The 20,853-nt window shown below is 36.5% G+C and overlaps 1 protein-coding gene across 5 annotated transcripts in view; it reads right to left on the bottom strand.

Annotated features, from left to right (window-relative positions):
* Positions 1-19,975, bottom strand: part of LOC150094267 (DDB1- and CUL4-associated factor 6-like) — a 422,923-nt gene extending 402,948 nt beyond the window's left edge. For 2 of the 5 annotated variants that reach the window (XM_090411916.1, XM_090411917.1), the window contains exon 1: positions 5,192-5,228. In XM_090411916.1, the coding sequence (XP_090268042.1) occupies positions 5,192-5,213 (22 nt within the window). In that variant the 5' untranslated portion in view covers positions 5,214-5,228. Of the gene's footprint in view, positions 1-5,191; positions 5,229-19,134; positions 19,152-19,695 lie in introns of those variants that run through there. The other 3 variants (XM_090411919.1, XM_090411918.1, XM_090411920.1) reach the window with 3 other exon arrangements.
* Between the last annotated feature and the right edge of the window lie 878 nt (positions 19,976-20,853).

Below are 20,853 nucleotides of genomic sequence, written 5' to 3'. Positions count from 1 at the left end.
GGAGGACAGACTAACTGTAAGTGAGCAAACTTGATGTTAATAAGACTGTGGGACTTGATGATATTATTATTATTATGGGCAACTTAAACCTTAGACTCATTGAGGGAAGCCCTAACATCATCAAGAACAACTATTTGACATTCACACAGTATCTATCACACCTCACCTTGAACTCATTCACAGTCATGGCACCCACAACAGACTCTGGCAGCTTATTACACTCATTCACCACTCTCCAAGTAAAAAACCCTAGCTCTAACACCCTTGCCAACCACACTCTTGCCCAGCTTCCATGTATGACCCTAATCCTCCCACCACCAATCCTATTCTCAAAAATATCTTCTGAATTAATCTTATAGAAACCCTTCAGTATGTTTTGAATGCCTTTGAATGTCTCAATCATATCACCCCTTTTCCGCCTATCAACAAATTTCTCCAACCCACAAATCTTCAACCTATTCTCATAAGGTTCATTCCATAGACCTTATATTATCTTGGTCACTCATCTCTGGATCCTCTCCACCTCCTCCCCATCAAGAAGAAACACCCTGGAACCCAAATCTGGGCACAAGGGCACAATGGCCTAGATGGGGTCTTATCAAAGCTCGATACAGAGAAACAATAACCTGCTTGTTAAAGTATTTTTCAGCAACCAAGTGATTTGATGAGCTGATTTAGCCACTTTTGCAATGTGCCCCCTAAACTTCAACTCCCTATCCACCAACACTTCCAAATCCCTGGCCTCGTCAACTCCTGGAGTACGGTTCCACCAATGTGATATACTGCTGCTAATCTTTTCAGCCCAAAATGCATAACCTTACACTTTGCCACATTAAATTGACATCCATTCTCCTTAGCCCAGTCCTCCAAACTATCCAAATCATCTTGCAAAATTTTAACATCCTGTGCACTCACTATTGCTCTACCCAACTTTGCATCATCAGCAAACAAATGAACACTTCCTCTCAGATCCTTTCCTATATTATTAATGAACAAATTGAAAAGTAGTGGTCCAAGAGCAGAACCCTGCAGCACAACACTAGTCACAGGCCGTCTTTTGAACTCTACTCCTGAATAAACCACTCTCTGATATCTCTCCATCAACCACCTTCCTATTCATCTCACCAATCCTATATCCATCCCCATATGCTGCAGTTTACGGATTAGAATTCTATGTGGTATCCTGTCAAAGGCCTTAGCAAGGTCCAGTAGAATCACTGTAAACCCATTACTCTTATCCAGTTCAGCCATCACTGTGTTATAAAAACGTGAGCAAGTTACTGAGGCATCATCTACCCTTCACAAAACCATGCTATCCCCCATACAGTATCGCATTTTCATCTATCCAATCCTGTATTTTTCTCTTGACTATTTTCTCCAAGACCTTCACAACAATTCCTAATATGCTGATCGGTCAGTAATTTACAACAGCAGTCTTGGAACCTGCTTTATGCAGTGGAACTATTTTCCCCTCTTTCCACCCCCTCGGGACTAACCCAGACCCGAGACTCAAATTAAACAAAATGGTCAAGGGCACTGACAATTCTTTAGCCGATTCATGTACGACATGAGCTGGTATACCATCCAATCCCACAGATGTATTGACATTGAGGTTTTGTAGACTATTCACCTCCACTTCATTCACCACAATTCCCATATAAGCTATTGGTTCATTCATTCCTGCAATGTCACCACCTGGATGATATACTCTTGCAAAGTGCTCACTCAGTAATTCAACTATATCAACTAATTCGGTTGCCTCGCTACCATCGGCATTCTTTAAAATCATTCTGCCATATACATTTTTTCTTTTACTTGCAACATATCGAAAAAACTGTTTGGGATTCTCTTTAGCCTACATGGCTAATGGTCTTTCATAATCTGCTTTTGCTTAAAATGATATATGAAATGATATATCAACATGTTTTTTGTAGGAATGTGCCAGGGAGTTGGCATCTGCCTTGACATATTTAATGAGTCTTGCAATGGGTCAAGTTCCAAAGGAGTGGAAGGAAGGCAAGATTATGCTACATCGTAAGGTAGGTGACAGAACTCAAGCATCAAATTATAGCCTATCTGTATGTCAGTTGTTGTGGTTAAAAAAGTGTTGGACAGGTTGGTGAGAACCTGGATCCAGAATTGGGCTGACAATAATGGTATTATCTTTGATGGACAGCATGATTTTGCTAAAGGGAGATCATGTTTTAGCAATCTACTCCCTTATTACAATAAGGTGAAGGCTTCATTAGGCAAAGGAAATGGATACACAGTAGTATACTTAGATTTTAGCAAAGGCTTTTGATAGATTACCACATGATAAGTTGATAATGAAACTAGAGCAGTGATTAGATATTAGATTAGATATTAGACTAATGCATTGGATCAGAGATTGGCTATCTGATAGGTATCAGCAAGTTGTGTATGGGGGAGAAATATCCCAGAAGAAGAAAGTCAATAGTGGTGTGCCTCATGGGTCTGTTTTAGGGTCATTTTTGTTTAACCTGTATGTTGATGATATTAGGGAAGATTTGGATGGGTATGTTCAGTTGTTTGCAGATGATGCAAAGTTGGGAAGAACTATTAGGAGTAGAGCAGATGTTGTCGCCTTACAAGACTTGAATAGATTGAATGAATGGACACAGGAGCAGGGATATCAGTTCAATATTGCAAAATGTAAGGTTTCAAAATTTTGGGAAACAAAAATGGGATATAGAATTTACGCTTTGTTGGAAGTGTAGGAAATAATAGATCTTGGGGTGATGGTGGATAAGGATCTAAAATTTAGAGGACACATTGTGAGGACAACACAATGAATTCTGGGAATGATGTGGAAAACAATAATTTTAGAAGTAAGGAGATTCTTGTTCCATTGTATAAGGCTCTGATTAGGCCAGACATGATTTGGTCCCCTTTAAAAGGACAAAAAGAGTCCAGAAGCAAATAACTAAGGTAGTTTCTGATCTGTGGATTGAATATGAGGAAAGGTTGAGAAGATACAATTTACAGAGTCTAGTGGATAGGAGGAAGAGGAGTGATATGATAGAGACATACATGTTGGTAAGGGGTTGTTATAGGATCAATGTTGAAGAGGTTTTCCATAAAATGATGTGAGAACAAGAAGTCATCCCTAAAAGCTGTATAAGGAGGGTGTGAACAAGGGAGTGAGAAGCAGGTTTTTTTTGCATGAAGAGTTGTGAATGATTGGAATGCCTTGCCTGAGAGTGTGGTGTCTGCAAAGAAGTTGAATGTGTTTAAAGCATGGTATGATCAGCTGTGTATATGACAAAGAGATCTCCTAGATAAGTCTTTGACTCCATGGGGTTTTAGGGTATTAATAATATTCCCAGAATTGTTTGACCATTTGTCTTAAGACATAAATCTGATCCTTGGAAACTTTGTCTAAATTCAGCTTGTTCTTTATCTGTTTTCCAGCTTTGACAATTTTTTAGTTTTTTTAGATTATGGCTGGCACTTTTTTTTTTTTTTTTTTTTTGGAGTTAAGCGACTTTTAAATCTCGCATTCAGTTGTAATTCCCTTTTTTATACACCGATACAATGGGTACTCTACTGGAATCATCTGGGATTCAGTCTTATGATCAAGTCTTCTGAATTATGCAGTGTTGCCATTACAAAACTTTTATAGCAACATATTTCAATGTAAATATAATCCACTTATTGCCTTTTCACATTTAAATATTGATATGTGCCTCTGACTGCAAGCCTCCTACATACTTTTTTCCATTTTTCTTTGTTAAACCATTTAACCATTTTTTAAAATGTGATTTCTTCATATCAACATCCCCTCCCCTAAAAAAAAAAAAATAATAATAAAAGGTATAATACAACAGGATGTGTGGACATAGTGGCTAGAAGGGAAAAGTAAACCTGTTGCTGTTTTTTGAACAGCTGAAAGTTGAATTGCTTAGGGAACATGGTTTTGAGGAAACTTGTTTAAAACAGAGACAGATAAAATTAAAAAAAAAAACAGTTGGGAAGTTAGCTCAGTAACGATGAAGCTGAAATGTATTCAGACTATCTGCAGTAAATATAATTTGTAATGGAATTCACATTATCCTCATCAGACTGGAAAGGAGCATTTAGGGCATTAGGTTATAGAACATCTGAAAATGTGGAATGTTTGAACACTATGCTACAAGGTCTATTGAATGAATAACTGGAACTGGATCATCTGTCATCAGATGTACAGTATGTACAGTGTTAAAGCCTAATAACTACTGGCTTGGTCAGCTGAGTGGTTAACAAACGTTCTCCAAATAAGAGGCTTTGGATTCAAATCCCAGGATAGGCATGGGATATTAACCCACAGATGAACAGTGTGTGTGTGTGTGTCATTGTGTAGCTCAGTGGAAGTGGTGTTTACACTCCTCAGTGCCAAACCGCTCAAAGAAAGAGTCATGAGTTCAATTCTAGTCGGCAACTAGAGGAACTTTTTCTAAGCCCTTTTTCAACCACTTCCCGAGTTAGTCAATCTCTGACATAGGCAAGCAGGTTTTTCTCTCGGGTTTTTTGTCCCATAAACTCAAGAAAATTGACCGCAGAAACCGTAGTATTTTTAGATATTAAAAATAGTGTTAGGGTTAGGTACCACGAGATGGCAGCGCTTGTTAGCCGTCTCTTCACTGCATGCTGCTTAATTAGTGATAGCCTTGGGCCAGCTATCTCTGATTGGCTACCAGTGGAGAGTGAACTGCCCACTCAGTCTCCAAAAGTTAGATAGGACTGAAATGGCCTCACCTACTCCCTATAAGGGAATAAAAACTGTTAGCTGATTTTTTTTTAATATTTTTTTTTTATTTAGCTCCCCACCCACAAAATGTTATTTTGTAAACCTATATTATATTTACTCACCATTGGTGAGCAGTGATTTTTTTTTCTCTGTTTTTGTTCAATTTTATATATGTATTTTTTTTTTTTTTTTTTTGTATTTTTATTTATTGTTAACACATCCAAAAACCCTGCATCTAGAGACTAAATAACTTTTTCAAGCTACTTCAAAACATCAATAAGTGGTGCAGTGGTTTCACACTGGATAATGAAATTCATCTCCCACTTAAAGAAAATCACAAACACCTATGCCCATGGTGACACGTACACACACATTTTTTTAATTTAAAAATTAAAACAAAATCCATGACCCACCAACAGTACTACGGTACTACAGGTTTATTACCTTGCACTGGTAGGAGTCGCATAAAAACAAATGTATCAGAGAAAGAGTATAGTTGTCCTCATCCCTGGGGCACTTCAGCATGGTTAGGGAAATCTGAAGAGAGGAAGCCAATCACCATGACATACAGTCAATGACCTAAGAGGAAACTGGTAACTCAACTGTAAAAGTCAGAAGGCAAATCACAAAATGGCAGATTGATAAGTAGATGTATAAATCAGACACTATCATATGATCTAAAAATGTCAAGAGTAACTTGCACATTTCTTTAAACCTTTTCATGGTTTATATCTGAAGGTGGGTTAGGTTTACTAGATTTGCTACGGAACATGAGTAGCTGAATCCATACCAGCGACAACTATTTGAATGATTAACTGCCTGGTAGTGAAAAAATTGACTATTGATGACATAACATGACTGTCATTTCTGCAAGAGTTCAGATAAGAGCAACAGGACTGTGCTTTAATGGCCAACTTTTATCATGTTTTTTTTTTGGTATAGTCTGAATAGATTTGTTTCTATACTAAGGGTTAGGTGCAAGATAAGTACGATATCTGGTCATATCATCAGAGGAGGTGCTTGTGAATGGAGTGTCCAATCTTATATCCTGTTGTCAAGTTGCCAAGACTGACCATGAAGTGATCCTCTGGGTTGTTGCCAATAATAAGAGAACTTCTGTGAAGAAGAGATATATAAATGGAAGTACAAGGCTGATGATTATGAAAAGCTTAGGAGACAACTAGGAACTATAGCATGGAAAGAAGAGTTGAGTGGAAGGGAGAAAGATGCTGCCTGGGCATTAATCAAGAGCTATGTTTTTTTTTTATTTGATTTTTATGGCACAAAGACATCAAAGGTCATACTGTGCCAGGAAAGGGGTCACAGCAGTACATACAGTAATTGGTAAGCAGGACAATCACAAACATCTATGCCCTTGGTGGGATTCAAACCAGCAGCCTCTTGGCTGGAGAGCAGATATGCTAACCACTCAGCCAACTAGGCGGGACTCAAGAGCTATGTAACAGCAGCAATGTCTGAGTGTATTTAAAAAGTGAAAAGACTAAATAAGATGGATGAATGAATGAATGAAGAGATTAAGCATGAAAAGCATTATGGAGGTAACGCGAGAAAAATGTCAGTAATAATCGGCTGCATGAAGAGTATAAAGTGAAGGCCAGAAAAATGACTCGGTAAAGACAGCAAAAGTGCAGTATGAGCAGAGATTAGCAAATCAAGCCAAAAAAAATCTTAGTGAGCTCTTTCAATATGTAGGTAAGTAGAAGAAAGAATAAATGGAGGATGATGTTAGATAATAATGTCAAATTTGTGAGAGATGCAGAAGACATACAGGGGGAGTCTGGAAAGTTCTGATAAACACTTAGAACAAAAATGATATTAAAGCAACTGATATAACCTGAAAGAACATATGTGGATATAAGAATATAAGTTTGGAACATAAGAACATAATATAAGGTTTTGAGATTTGGTAAGCAATGATGGGATGCAAAGTATACACTTGGTGGAGAAAGTAAAGGAGAGGAAAGATCTAGGAGTAATCGGGACAAGGACCTGAAATTCAGGGGCCACACTGCACAAGTTGTGAAGACGTCACATCAGAAAATGGCAATGATACAGAGGACCCGACATACAGAAATAGAGAGGTTATGATACCACCGTATAAGGCCTTATATGGATTATTATGCTCAGATTTGGTCGCATGGTTTTCATTGTGAACAAGTATATGTTGGAAAAGGTCCAGAGAAGATTTACAAAGGTGGTCAGTGGTCTTTGGAGTATGAGGACAGACTGAGAGAATGTAGTTGCAGAGCCTTGATAATAGGGGGAAGGGGGGGGGGGATATGATTGAGACATAAGTTAGTCAAGGATTGTTACCACAAGAGGTCATCGCTGGAAACTGTAAAGGAGGGTGTGAACAGAGGTGAGGAGTAGGCTTTGCATGGAGAATGGTTGGTGGGTGGAATGCATAGCCTGAGTGTGTTGTGGGTGCAAACACATTGAATCAGTTTAAGGCAAGATTGGATGAGCATTGTGTCAGCAGCATGTACCTCCCATGATGAATCTCTGAGTCCATGGAGGGCAAATGTTAATAATAAAGTTAACTTCATAACTCTACTACTAGCATGTTCTTTCTTGTGGTTATATCAGCTACTTTAATATCATTTTTGTTCTAGGTGCTTATTATAACTTTCCAGGACCCCCTCCCCTCATAATTGAAGTATTCAAAAAAGTTTATCAGGGTATTTCATCCTTGTGAAGATGACATGAGACAATGGAGTGTAGAGGGGATGATAGAAGAGGGATTGATGGTGAGCGAGCAGAAGGTATATCAGAAATTAAATAAACTTGATTAGTAAGGAAGTAGGACTTGACAATATATTGCCATGTTTCTTAAAAGAATGCTCTAGGGCAGTGGTTCCCAACCTTTATCCACCTGTGTACCCCTTTTAAGCCCATTTCTATAAATTGTACCCCTGGTTTTTAAAATAACTGTTTTTAAATACTGACACTTTTGTTCAGTGCCTCAAAAGATGCAAGATACAGTCTTAAAGCCGTTTTTCCGCCATTACTGATTATTTTTCGTGTACCCTGAAAGACCCAGCACGTACCCCCCGGGGATGGGGTACACGTACCACCAGTTGAGAACTGATGTTCTAGGGAATTAATGCTACCGCTGTCACACCTATTTAACATGAGTCTTGCAACAGGACAAGTCCAAAAGAAGTTGAAGGTGAGAAACATTGTTCCACTTCACAAAGTGAGGGGGGGGGGAATAAGACTGAAGCTACAAATTATAGGCCAATTTGTGTGTCTGGAGTTAAGGTGTTAGAGAGGTTGGTGAGGACTAGGATTCAAAAGTGGGTTGATAATAGCAGTATTCTCTATGATGGTCAGCATGGGTTTGTTAGAGGAGGTCATGTTTTAGCAATCTGCTTATGTATTACAACAAGGCAATGAATTTTTCCAAGACATTTGATAGATTGCCACATGACAAGCTGGTAAGTAAACTGAAATGGATGGGATTGGATGAGAAACTAGTGAACTGGATAAGTAATTGGCTGTATTTTTTATATATATCTACTCTATATATATAAAAAGATAAGCCAAAATTTGAAACTTTTTTGTCTTACCGGCTTACCAATCCGGAACTCGGGGGTTGGGCAGCAACGTAGGCACCAGGGGGGGGCCCAGTATATATATATATATATATTGACCTCACAAATAAAAGGTCACAAGACCTATAACACTACAGTGTTATAGGTCTTGTGATCATAGGTATCCTTAATCATTTCCCCACACTACAGTGTGGGGAAATGATTAAGGAGAAAAATGTAGCCTGTTGATATGTTTCTTAAAGAGTGGGAGGTTGTACTCATAGGGAAATACAGTAAGGGGGAGATTGTTCCAAAGAATAGAGGTGGATGGAATGAAGATAGGTCTCAGTGAATCATATGTGGAGGAATGGTATCCAAAAACAAGAATTTCTCTAGAAGAGTACTGCAGGAGCCTGTCTTAGGGCTATTACTGTTTAACTTGAATATTAATGATATTAGAACCGGCTTAACTGGATATATGTAGTTGCCTGCTGATGATAAAAAGTTGGAAGAACTATGAGGAGTAGAGCAGACACTGTGACCTTGCAGGAAGAGCTCAACAGATTATGTGAGTGGGAAAATTAGTGGAGCTATCAGTATAATGTTGCAAAATGAATGGTCTTGAAATTTGGTAAATAAAGTTCGGATGCAGACTATACAATTAATGGAGAAATGTTGAAGGAGGCAGAAGATACGAGAGATCTGGGAATGATGGTGGACAGAGACTTAAAGTTAAGGAATCATTGCTAAAACTGTAAGAATATCACAACAGATTATGGCAATGTGGAAGCAAAGAAGTTAAGGTTTCCTTAAAACCTTAATCAGGTTGCGTATGGACTACTGGGCACAGATTTGGTCACTGGTTTTCAAGAAGATGAGGGTATATTAAACAGTACAGAGAAGGTTCACTACGGTTTCAGGTCTATATGGAATGTGGGATACAAGGACAGATTGAGGAAATGCAAATTGTCTGTGAATAGAAGGAGAGAAGATACGATCAAGACAATTCGTAAGGAGTTATTAGTATATTAATGTGGAGGAGAGTTTTCATTGAATAGAGAGACACAAGGGCAGAAAAAGAAGCCATCCCTGGAAGGGTGTGAGTAAGGGAGTGAGGAGGAGGTTCTTTGCATGGAGAATGATTTTGTTTAGTTATTTTGACATATAATTGTGTTTTCTTTCTCTATGATCTCTAAAAACGCATACTCCTTACTTAACCAAGAAATTTTTAATTTCAAGAACAGTATTATCAACTGCCTGTGTCCCCCATGGAGTTCCTATTTTTCTAGCACTGCACGTAATGTCATTTTTTTCTTAATCCCACCTAGAAAAGACTGTAAAATTATAGTACCATCAGTGAGCTAAGGATTTTTTCCTGTTTTTATTAATTTTATATATATTTTTTGCACTAGATGGATGACTCTCCTACAGATCCATGAACATTCTGAAATGCTATTATCAACATTACCAATAAGACTTGCCTTTTTTTTTTAGTGTGTATGCTTTCTGTGAATTTATGCATATTTTTATGCTTGAACATAATAACTAGTCAGCTGACAACTCACAGTATTGCTGCTATGGTGAAAGGATATTGACAAGTAAAGACGAGTAGGCAACCGTAATCTTATATAAGGCTTTGATCATGTAAAATCTGGACGATGTAAAGATCTGGCCACTACTTTGTGTGGTGTATTGAAATCTAAAAGGGGAAAAAAAGCCAGAGGCTGCTAACTTTATTGGCCTAGTTGGCCAAATAGATGGCATTTAATCTTAATCTACAACAAGGACTGCATGTTCAAATTCAGCTACGCACTGATATCTGTCAAAGTCCTTTAAGGTTGAAGATAGGTTTTATAGCTCAGTGTGACATCACCATCCCACCTATGAAATTAAAACCTATCACACATTTAGTACTGTGGGTGGTCTAAGGACAAGATGATTTAGAAATCCTGCTCTAGAGACCAAACACAGAATTTTTTCACACCATCTAGTCCTTAGGCCACCTACAGTACTAAATGTGTAATAAGTTTGCATTTCCCAGGTGGGATTTACATTAAAAAAAAAGGCTGTGATATTTGAGATAAGCAGATTGAGACCAAGTGTACTGTAAAAGCCTTAAAAAAATAAAACTGAAAAAAAAATTCAATGATGTTGATTATAAGTTATGAAATTAGATCAAGTGAGTGATAAATAGCAAAATCTGGTCATGATAAAAGAAGTTAAGAGGTTTTTTTTTTTTTTTTTTTTTTTTACTCCCACCCATCAAAGGCAGTTATTATTAATATTTCTCTGAAAACCTAGAGTCAAAGACTCATAGTGAACAATCCACTCCAAATACTGTTCACACAATGCTTATATCATACCAATGAAGCACTCAAAACCACCTCTGGCAACTCGTTCAAAATATCTAGTCCTAACATCCTTACTAATAACACTCAATTTCCAGGGGCTCCCTGCCTGGCACATACAGAAAAAGAGCTTCAGTGTCAATCCTATTTATTTATTTATTCGTATGGAGTTTCCTCCCTTTTCTTCCCCGTCCCTATTGGGGTTGAGTTGAGCCCCCCTCATGGGGAGTTAAGTATTTATGGCTGTAGATCCATGTCTTCATGGGGCCGGTTTGCCTGCTTGTAGGATGAAAAACCCCAGATAAACTGGTGGAAAAAAACCCTGCTGTCCATGCCCAAGACTGGCTAACTTGGCTATGGCTGAGGAAGATCCTTCAGCTCCTCACATCAACGACAGGAATCGAACCCAGGACACTCCTTCCCCAGGCATATGGTTGCAAAGTGACTAGGCTAACCGCACGGAAAGTGTCAATCCTATGATGCTCCTATTTTATTTGCCCCCATCAGTAGTTTTGAAGCCCACAGACCTTCAATCTATTCTCAAAGGGAGCATTCTATAGACCACAATCTTGGTCAGCTCTAGATCCTCTTCTACATCTCCATGGAATCCAAGTGATCAGACCTGCACATAGTAGTCCAGATGTGCCCTAAGTAAAGCCTTATAAAGGGGAATAATAATCTCCCTATCCTTGATTCTAAGTATTTTCTTTAACAAAAATGTAATCTAATGGGCTTTTTTGGCAACATTTGTAATATCTCCTCTGAACTTCAACTCCCTTTATAATCATCCCCAAATTCTTGGCTTCATCAATTTCCTGTGGTTCAGTTTCACCAATGCGGTACACCTTGTGATCTCATCCCACTGCCTTACACTTAGCCAAATTAAACAAGCCATTTACCTTTGTCCATATTGCCAATCTATTTAAGCCATCCTGCAGAATCTCTACATCATCTTCATTGACTATCACTCATCCTAGCCTTGCATCATCGACAAGCAACTGAATAATTCCTCTTCTCCTGGATTTAACTGCCACATACCCCCCACATCTGTCAATCACCCACCCTCTTATCCAAATCACTGGCTTCATATCAATCTCCATTTGCTCCAATTTATGAAACTGAGTTCCAAGTGCTGTGAAATGCCTTTGCTTACAGACAAAAAAAAATACTAGCTGTGGTGGTAGTGGCCAGTAGATGGCGCTGCCATTGATGATTGGTAGTAGAGGTTCGATAGTGATGGAGACAGAGAGTTGTACAGTGGGTGTCCTCCCATGATGAGTCTTTGGACTCCTTAGAGGTGTCACGAATAATAATAATAATAAAAAAGTCCAACAGTATCACTGAGTAGTCATTTTCTTTATACAACTAAGTGTCGCTTTATTATAAAAAAAAAGGAGGCAAATTACTAAGACAAGATCCACGCTTCACATACCTATGTTGCTCCCTATAAAGTATTTTATCTATCCACCCAGTCCTGAATTCTGTCTTTTACAAACTTCTCTAATACCTTAACTACCACTCCTGAGAAAATAATTGGCCTATAATTTGCTACTTCTGTTGTGGAGCTTCCTCAACATTTTTACAGAAAAAAATATGCTATTATTAGTGGTGATGGGCAGTAGATGAAGTTGTGTGTTGACAGTAGTTGTCTAATTGTAGGATTGCATGTTAGATGTGCACGAGACAAGAGTTAGCAGTGCAAGCATACGGTGATTCTTAAAGCAACTAAATGGAAAGTTTACATCCCAAGATTATTACATGCAATGAATGAAGATGATCCTGATCAAAGAGTGCAGTATTGTGAGTGATTTCAATGATATTGTGAAGAAGAATGCAGTATTGTGAGTGATTTCACATGATAGATGAGAATAAGGAGTTTATGAGGAAGATGGTTTGGTCTGAAGAAACACAATTTAAGCTTAATGGAAAACAGTGAATCGGCATAATTGTGTTTACTGGGCTCAAGAAAATCTGGGCGTTCATGTGGACAAGGAAGTCAATTTACAAGAGCTCAATGTCTGGTGTGGATTTTCATCTAGGGGTTTAATAGGATCATTCTTCTTTGCAGGTACTGTTACTGGTCAAGTGTACCTAGACATGCTACGCACATCTATTTTATCTGCCATTCATGCACTTTATGGGAATGATCAATTTCTCTTCCAGCAAGATGGCATACCACCACACTACCACTGAGATGTGAGAGCTTACCTCGATGAGTTTGCAGGGACAATGGATAGGATGAAGAGATGCAGTTGAGTTTCCCCCATGTTCTTCTGATTTAATACCCTTGGACTTCTACCTATGGGGGACTCTAAAGGATGTTGTGTATCGTAGAAAACCAGCTACACTTGTGGCCCTTTGGAAAGAAATTGAAATGGCATGCGCAACAATCCCACTGGACACTTTGGCCAGCATTGCCCAAGCAGTAGTTTGCCGTAATAATAAGTGTCTGGATGATAATGGTAACCACTCTGAGCACCTCGTGTAATTGTAGACGTCAAAAGTAACTTGTATTCATCCCTTGATGTCTGTATAAATTTAGTATTACAATTTTTATACAGGTTTTTCTTTTGCTGAAGTGTGTACACATTTTTTTGAGAGACTGTATATATATATATATATATATATATAAAATATGATATGGCTTTCTTTGAATACCAACCCTTAACCTCTTATACAAAATGCTAATATCTTTCCCATCAAAATTCTTATACCATGTCACTGCTTTTAGCTGATCCTTCAGTTTGTCATAACTTGCTTTGTGATTCCACATATGCGTTCCTTCAACAGAAAATTCTGCATGTCTGGCAATATCCCAAGTCATGACCACATGACCACTTTCTCCAACCAGAGAAAGTGTGGCTACACTGGTTACTACTAAGTTCTCTGATGATACAACCACATTCAGCAGTCTCAAACCTCAATATCTTCCTTCACATATTGCCTAGAGTAATTATCTCCTAACAGCTGCATTAATTCCATTTCCCTCCAATCTATATCTTGACTGTTGAGGTCTCCCATAATAATTACTCATCCTACACTCACTGTGCTAATTTGCCAATGCATGCAATACACATTCTCCCTTGTGCTCATTGGCCTATAAGCGCTGCTAACTGTATTTTACTTACTGTTGACCTCTATCTCGCACCAGATAGCCTCAATGTGCCGTTTGCATCATTGTCCTCCTGATATACTTCTACACTTTTTTTTGGCTTTAATACTTCTGCTATTAGCAAAACACCTCCTCTATTCCGTTCCTTCTGTGTTCTTTGAAAATACCATACCCCCTTGCATTTTATACCTATATCATCCTCTATTAACCAGGTCTCCTAGTCTCACTAATGCCTATAACTTTTGCAAAGTTGAACTAACCAATAACAAGAATTTTTCTGCCTTCTTCTAGATGTTTCTGGCATTGGTATACATAAACTGCAATACCCAACCCCCCCCCCCTCATCCAACAACCTCCATTATACCTTGTGTTGATTATTGATTATCCCACTAAAGTTAAAAACATGGGGGAGCCACATTCAGCATCATGTGATCAATCTCACACTTAACTCTAGGATGCCTGTACTCACTTATCTGCATCACCCTAAACACTTAGTTTCCCTGACTCTGCACTTCCAACTCTCCCTGAACAATACTTTCTCAAGATACCACACTCCAAATTCATTCAAATGCAAACCATCAACTTTATATATGTCCTTTTATCCATCAAACGCACTCCACATCATTCCTCTTGCACAACCTGCACAGTGAGTCATCCAAAATCATAGCTCTTCTTCTCAGCTTGTCTCTATCATATCATAGCAGCAGAATCAGAATCTTTACTCTCCCCCTTTATTTGCTTATACCAACAACTCTTTCACATACAACACTTGTCACCTACTAGATCATTAGTACCCACCAAAATAATCACAGCCCTTCTTCTTAGCTTGCCTCTAAAATACTGAGACAGCACTCACTATCTTTGCTCTATCACTCTTATTTGCTTGTATCAGCAATTCTTTCACATCCTCTCTTATCACCTGCTAGATCATTAGTACTGACCAAAATAATCAGATCTTTGCGATTTTTTTTCTTTTTCTCTTGCAACATTATCACATATCATTGACATCCTTAATTTTCACCCTATGGAAACAATATTTTTATCACACTCTTCTCAAGCATTTCTATTATCATGGAATCCCCTTATAAAACTCAACAGTTATCCTTTCTCTTTTGCTCTTGCATACTCTGCTATATCTCTGCTTATCTCACATCCTCTACCTTCTTTTAACATTTCTGCCATGCAACTTTTTTTTTTCAGTAAAGGTGAAGGATTCCACATAAGCATGCTCTGTAATTACCATCTGGTCTCATTCTCTTCATTTTCCACCATTTCATCTTGCTATGACTCATACTAGGGTGCACCCTTTCCCACTTCTTATGCTTTACTAACGACAACAAACATTCGCTTGTTATCATCATCTTATTCTCTCGACAGTTCTGGCACTCACTTGCAAAACACTTCCAATACATGCTCTCACCAGTTTCACTCTTATTTCATCCTGCAATGTGTCTGTGATGATGGAATAGGGGTAAGTTAACCAAACCTAGTAATTTTTCAAGCCACTACAAGCCTCCAATAAACAATGGTAGTGGTATCATTTAAAGATACAAAACATCTGTGCCAACAGTTGGGCTTGAACAGTGTTGGCTGGCAAGCAGAAACTAATGCTCAGCCAACCAGGCCACCAAACCAAATGGATACTCATGTTCTTGGACAAAAAGATAATGTAAGAAGCAGTTTTTTTTTTGTTGTTGTTTTTTGCATAAAGAACAATGAGTGACTGGAATACAGTAGCAGAATGGGTTGTAGATGTGAGGACTGTGGATGAATTTAAAAAAAATAGAGGAAAAATGGAATGAAAAAGAATGGAGGAATCATGGCATTAAGAGTGAACCTCCTGTGATAAGCCCTCTGACACCATGAAGATCTGTAATAATAATAACAAAATTCATTAACACGTTCTCAAAAATATGTGACAATATCCCACTTCTGATGACAATTAATGTCCTGATTACAGAATGTTTTATTTCACAATTAGAATCTTGCAATTAAGGTAGCCTGATTCTGAGTTTTGTAAAATTGCACAAATATAAAAAGATTTTGGTTATGCAAGTTGAAAAGAATACAAAACAAATAAATTACAATTTTGTAAGATAAAGCATATTAACATAAAATAAAAAGAAACATTAAAAGTAAAATAATTATTATAACAATCACATATTATAACAACCAATGCAAAGTTACACCAGTGAACAAGAGTGAGCAGATAAGATGACCTAAGGCAATTGTAAACAGGTTAACATCTAAGGTAAAATGGCTTTGCCAAAATTCCAAAGGTAGAATCTAACAGTTGATGTTTCTAGAATTGATTCAATATTTAATAATGATACTGCTGGATGTATTTTTTATAATTCCTTTAGGGATGCATAGCATTGAATGACAAATCATAGTAGTAGTTGTTCTGGGACATTTGGCTATTCTGTTTGAAGCACATTTACTTAGAGCAACTCATATATTTCTCTTGCCTGGGCAAATCATACCTTTTAAAGTTTGACTGCGTCTTTTTAATTACCATTTTACCATTATCTACATTATCCAAAGCCAATCTTATAATCACATTTCTTGTTCTCCTAATTACCACTACATGATAAAAGAACTTCCTAGGAGTCATTTTAGTATTATGCCAGTGTCTCTTCTCGTACCAGTACTTCCATGGTGCAGGTAATGCAACAAGTATCCCCCATAATGAAAAAGACTCGAGTTTGGATCCCACAGCGAAGAATTAATAACAGCAATTTTCAACTAAATATAGCAATGCAGAGGTGATATTTCTTCCAGAAACTCCAAATTTTCTTCTAATGTAAAACACAAAAATCAATCTGAGAAGACATGATTAGGAGAAAAAATGCATTTAAAGGCATAAAGCAGTTGACTGGATTGTGGGGAATAAAACGACTATATTAAGTATATAGTCTCCCACAATGGTTCCTGAAACTTCATAAAGGTGCCACGAAATAACTTTAATTGCCATTTCTTGACCATATTCATCATTTCACACTTCATATTCTTCTTGACAATGCTCATTTCTTTACTTCTAGCACTTCTTCCAATTTTTATTTTATTTTTTCACATTTCTTGTTAATTACTCCATTTATGAATTTTTACTTCTATATCATTTTAACTCTCAATATATGCTATGGTACAGCGTTTTCAAAATATATTTCTTTCTGCAAGCATTACTGACTTCTATCTTAATTCCTTATTTCATGAAATCTGCAAAATAAACTTGTCAATATAATTGCAATTAAAACTTTCTATCATCATTTGAATTTAAACTAGTCAATAAAACTTGACTGTTAATGACAGTTTTTTGATATTTTAATTCATTCTTATGTGGCCACTTTAGTCATCTGGATACAGAAAATAACATTTCCATTTCATATCATTAAGAATATGCATTACCTTTATAATGACATTTCTATTCAAATAATTTTTAAAAATTGGCAAAAAATACTGTAAAGGGTAACCCTTGGCTAACCAGCCTGACTGCCCAAGTGGTTAGCAAATATGTTCTAGAACAACAGGCTCAAATCCCAATGTGAGTTTGGATGTGTTTGGGATTGTCCTAGGCAGGATATGAATTTTATTCCCACTATAAGACTACTGCTTCACTTATTGAAAGTGTGAAGTGCTTGAAAAAGATCCATGTTTGATATTTAGAGTAGGATTTCCAAATTATGTAAACATAAAATAAAATAAATACAAAGAATATGAATTAATAAAAACAGAAAAATCCTTAACCTACCACAGAACCAAATGCACTATATGTTTATGACCTTTTGTAAGAGGAAATCACGTTTAAAAAAAAAAAATTTTAAAAAAGCACAGAGAAATGTGTTTATATTTGTTGTACTTACAGAAAAACTGATATTGAGATTTTAAGAGAACTGACTGTTACTGAAAAGCAACTTTATTATATTCTAGAGAAACAAGAATGTACATAAATTTTGTAAATTAAAATTGTGCTGAAAGCAATAATTATTATATGTGTGTGTGTGTCTGGTGCTTACAGATCACTTTAAAAAAATCGCTTGATCAAGTACTAAATAAAAGTAATGTAGCAATCCTGCAAGCTAACATTGTGGGCAAAATGATATATATATATATATATATCCTTTTATAAAATATAAATATAATATTTTATAAATATTATAAATAAAAATATTTATTAAAAAATATTTTTTTTTATTATTATTTTTTTTTTTAATGTGACAAAATGTACGGTCATCCACTTTGGATTAAAGAAGTTTCAATCTGTGTTCTACTGATAGGGTGTTGCTGTTGAAATTAATGAGACCATGGATCTGTGAGTTATGGTTGATAGGAAACTGAAGTTTAGATCAGATTGCAAAACAGCACAAATCACTTCTGTATGATCAAAAATATGCTAACTAATAGGGAAAAAGAAGTATCATTCTTGTTTATAAGGTTCTGATAGATCCACATCTAGACTGCCGTGCTCAAATTTAGTCACCTGGGTTTCATTGGGGTGTGAAGGTATGTGAAAGGATTCAGAGGCAATTGACTAAGATGGTTTCAGGATCACAGAATGTTCCACATGAGGGCAGACTGAAGATGTGAGTTCAAAAAAATTTGGCTGATAAATGAAGAAGCAATATAAGGTTGGTCGATTGGTAGAGCCTCTGCTACTAATGGCTCAGTTAAGTAAGTTTGAGCGCGGTTAGTAGTTGGAAGGGGGAAAATCGTTCGATGCTGTCGGCACGCTCTCCCTCGATGAGTCTTTGGACTCCCTGGAGGTGTCAAAATAATAATAATAATAATAATGATACATTCAAGATGATTAAGGATTTTATAAAATGAATAAATGAGAAATTGATCAGTACATGGTGGTGGAGGAGAGAGTGAGAGAAGTTATCCTCCTGTGAGGCAGCACAGAACAGTAATTATTGCAATTAGAAAAAAACATAACGTTTAGATTTTTTGCTACAAAGGCAGTAAACGGATGGCCTGGAGTGGTTGTCGGTGCTTCATCAGTGAATCAATTTAAGGAGGGGTATGACAGGTATTGTGTGATGAATAATCATAAGTTTGTGCCACTCACAAACTTATGATTATTCCTTCAAACCTCTGAGATTTTGCATGTATTGGGGAGGGAGAGGGATATGATGGGTATATGAATAATGTTAGTGGGAACTCCCACAATGAGTCTTTACACTGCAGAGAGACCTGTTCAACAATATCTTTGTTAAAACATTAAAAACATTAGAATTTCTTGTTTTAAAAATGATTTTATAGCAATTTACTGTTACTGAATAAGCATACTCAACAAGAACTATGCGGATAACTTAATAGAATATAAGATGATGAAATATATTTCCATTTGATCTTGCATCTATCAAAATCTGATACCTCATAAATGCTGCAACGGTAATATCTAGTTCAGTGAATAAGAAGCAGATGTTTCACGGTGTGTGTTTATACTACTATATTTTAATAAGTAATGCATAAATGCTTCTTAATTATGGAAATTACTTGCTAAAATACAGTTGAAAATAAAAGTTGCTTATAAGTCACCTTACTACTTGCATAAGTGCAAAAGTAAAATATGAAGCCGTACGACACAGTAACTAACTGAATATGATGTGGCACTCGATTCCTTCAGAAATGTATTCATTAAATCTAATTTCAAACTCTTATGTGAAGAAAATCAGTTGTAAATGAAAAAATTAAAAAAAAAAACCAGCAATTCAGCACATTTTTAAATGTATTTTATTATTAGCATCGCAAATGTAAATGTTTTTAAAACGGAACATGTCAGGATACGATACTGTTGATTGCAATAAAATAATTAAAAACAAAATAAAATATTCGAAACTGTTGTCCCTAAATTTGTTAGGTCTTCTTTTTAACAAATTGGCTGAATTGATAACATTTATAAAAGAAACGTTGTTCACCAACGAATGATAATACCATAAACAGCTGATACGCATTATAAACGCCGCCACTATGCCATCCCAGTAATGATTCGTAAAACGTATGTAGTTATGAAATTATGTGCATTGCTCAATAATATATGCACACTTACGACGACGAATCCTCTACTTTCTCGTAAGAACAAACGAAACTTTTAACAGCACATGAGCGATAATTATATTTTCAGTGTAAGACTTCATGGAAATTCCATTCAAAGACCCACACTACGCCGTTCAGAGAAGATAATTCTATGAGATGGCTTGGGTAAAGGAATGCTGCTCTGTGGCCAATGCTATACTAGGCCTCTAGCGACTGTAACTTTTTTAACTAAATTGAAAAGTACATTAATCGAAAAATGAATGAACACAAAAGAGAAAATTTTCCTTTACCTTTCTTAAAGAAACGTTTTTACATAACTTATTATCTCTTGAAATAAAAAAGGACCATGGCCTATTTTTCAAGAAATCAAAACAGCTATAATAATTACTTCTTATTTATCTTAAAAAGTTTCGTGTTGTTGATTAAACTATTTGGAAAGATAAAATATCTATTTCTCACTAAGCATGCATGGGCCTTTGTATCACAGTTGGAAGAATAACACGATGTCCACCCTTTGATAAGAAAACACATTAGCTGAAATTTTGTTAGTATTGGGAATATTTCTATGAAATAAAAAAGTAGTCTTACATGAAAAGAATATACCTACTATCTAAGGAATATACTACTAAAATAGGCTAAATAGCCATAAAAAATAATACCTAGTATCATTTCAGAACCAAAGTTTTGTTTTTGAAACTTAGAAATATCAAAAGTGACAGCTTAATAGAATACAATATTCGACATCAGACTTTCATATTGACCTGCATAAAATACGATACACTTTGCCTGGCAATTGTCTATTCGTCTTTTACCCTACTTTTGATCGAAATCAAGCAGAAAAGCTTCTGCTGGCCTCTCAACAGAAACCACAATTCAAAACAGTTGTCAGGATAGTGCTACATTTAGTAAAAAAAAAAAAAAATGCTAATAAATGATAAGAATTATCATGGTTTTAATAGTTCTGATGACAAATGAAGACTTTAGGTTATTTTTCCTCTGTAGTTATAAAAATGAGTTTTTTTTTAATATCAAGGTGAGTGAGCGGAGTGTTGAAGG

The sequence above is a fragment of the Typopeltis vanoorti genome, chromosome 22, assembly GCF_054136105.1.
Source record: "Typopeltis vanoorti isolate ZY-2024b chromosome 22, IOZ_Tvanoo_1.0, whole genome shotgun sequence".
In the NCBI taxonomy this organism is placed as follows: domain Eukaryota; kingdom Metazoa; phylum Arthropoda; class Arachnida; order Uropygi; family Thelyphonidae; genus Typopeltis; species Typopeltis vanoorti.
Note: the sequence above shows the minus strand (reverse complement) of the source record. Positions and strands in the feature narration are given on the sequence as shown.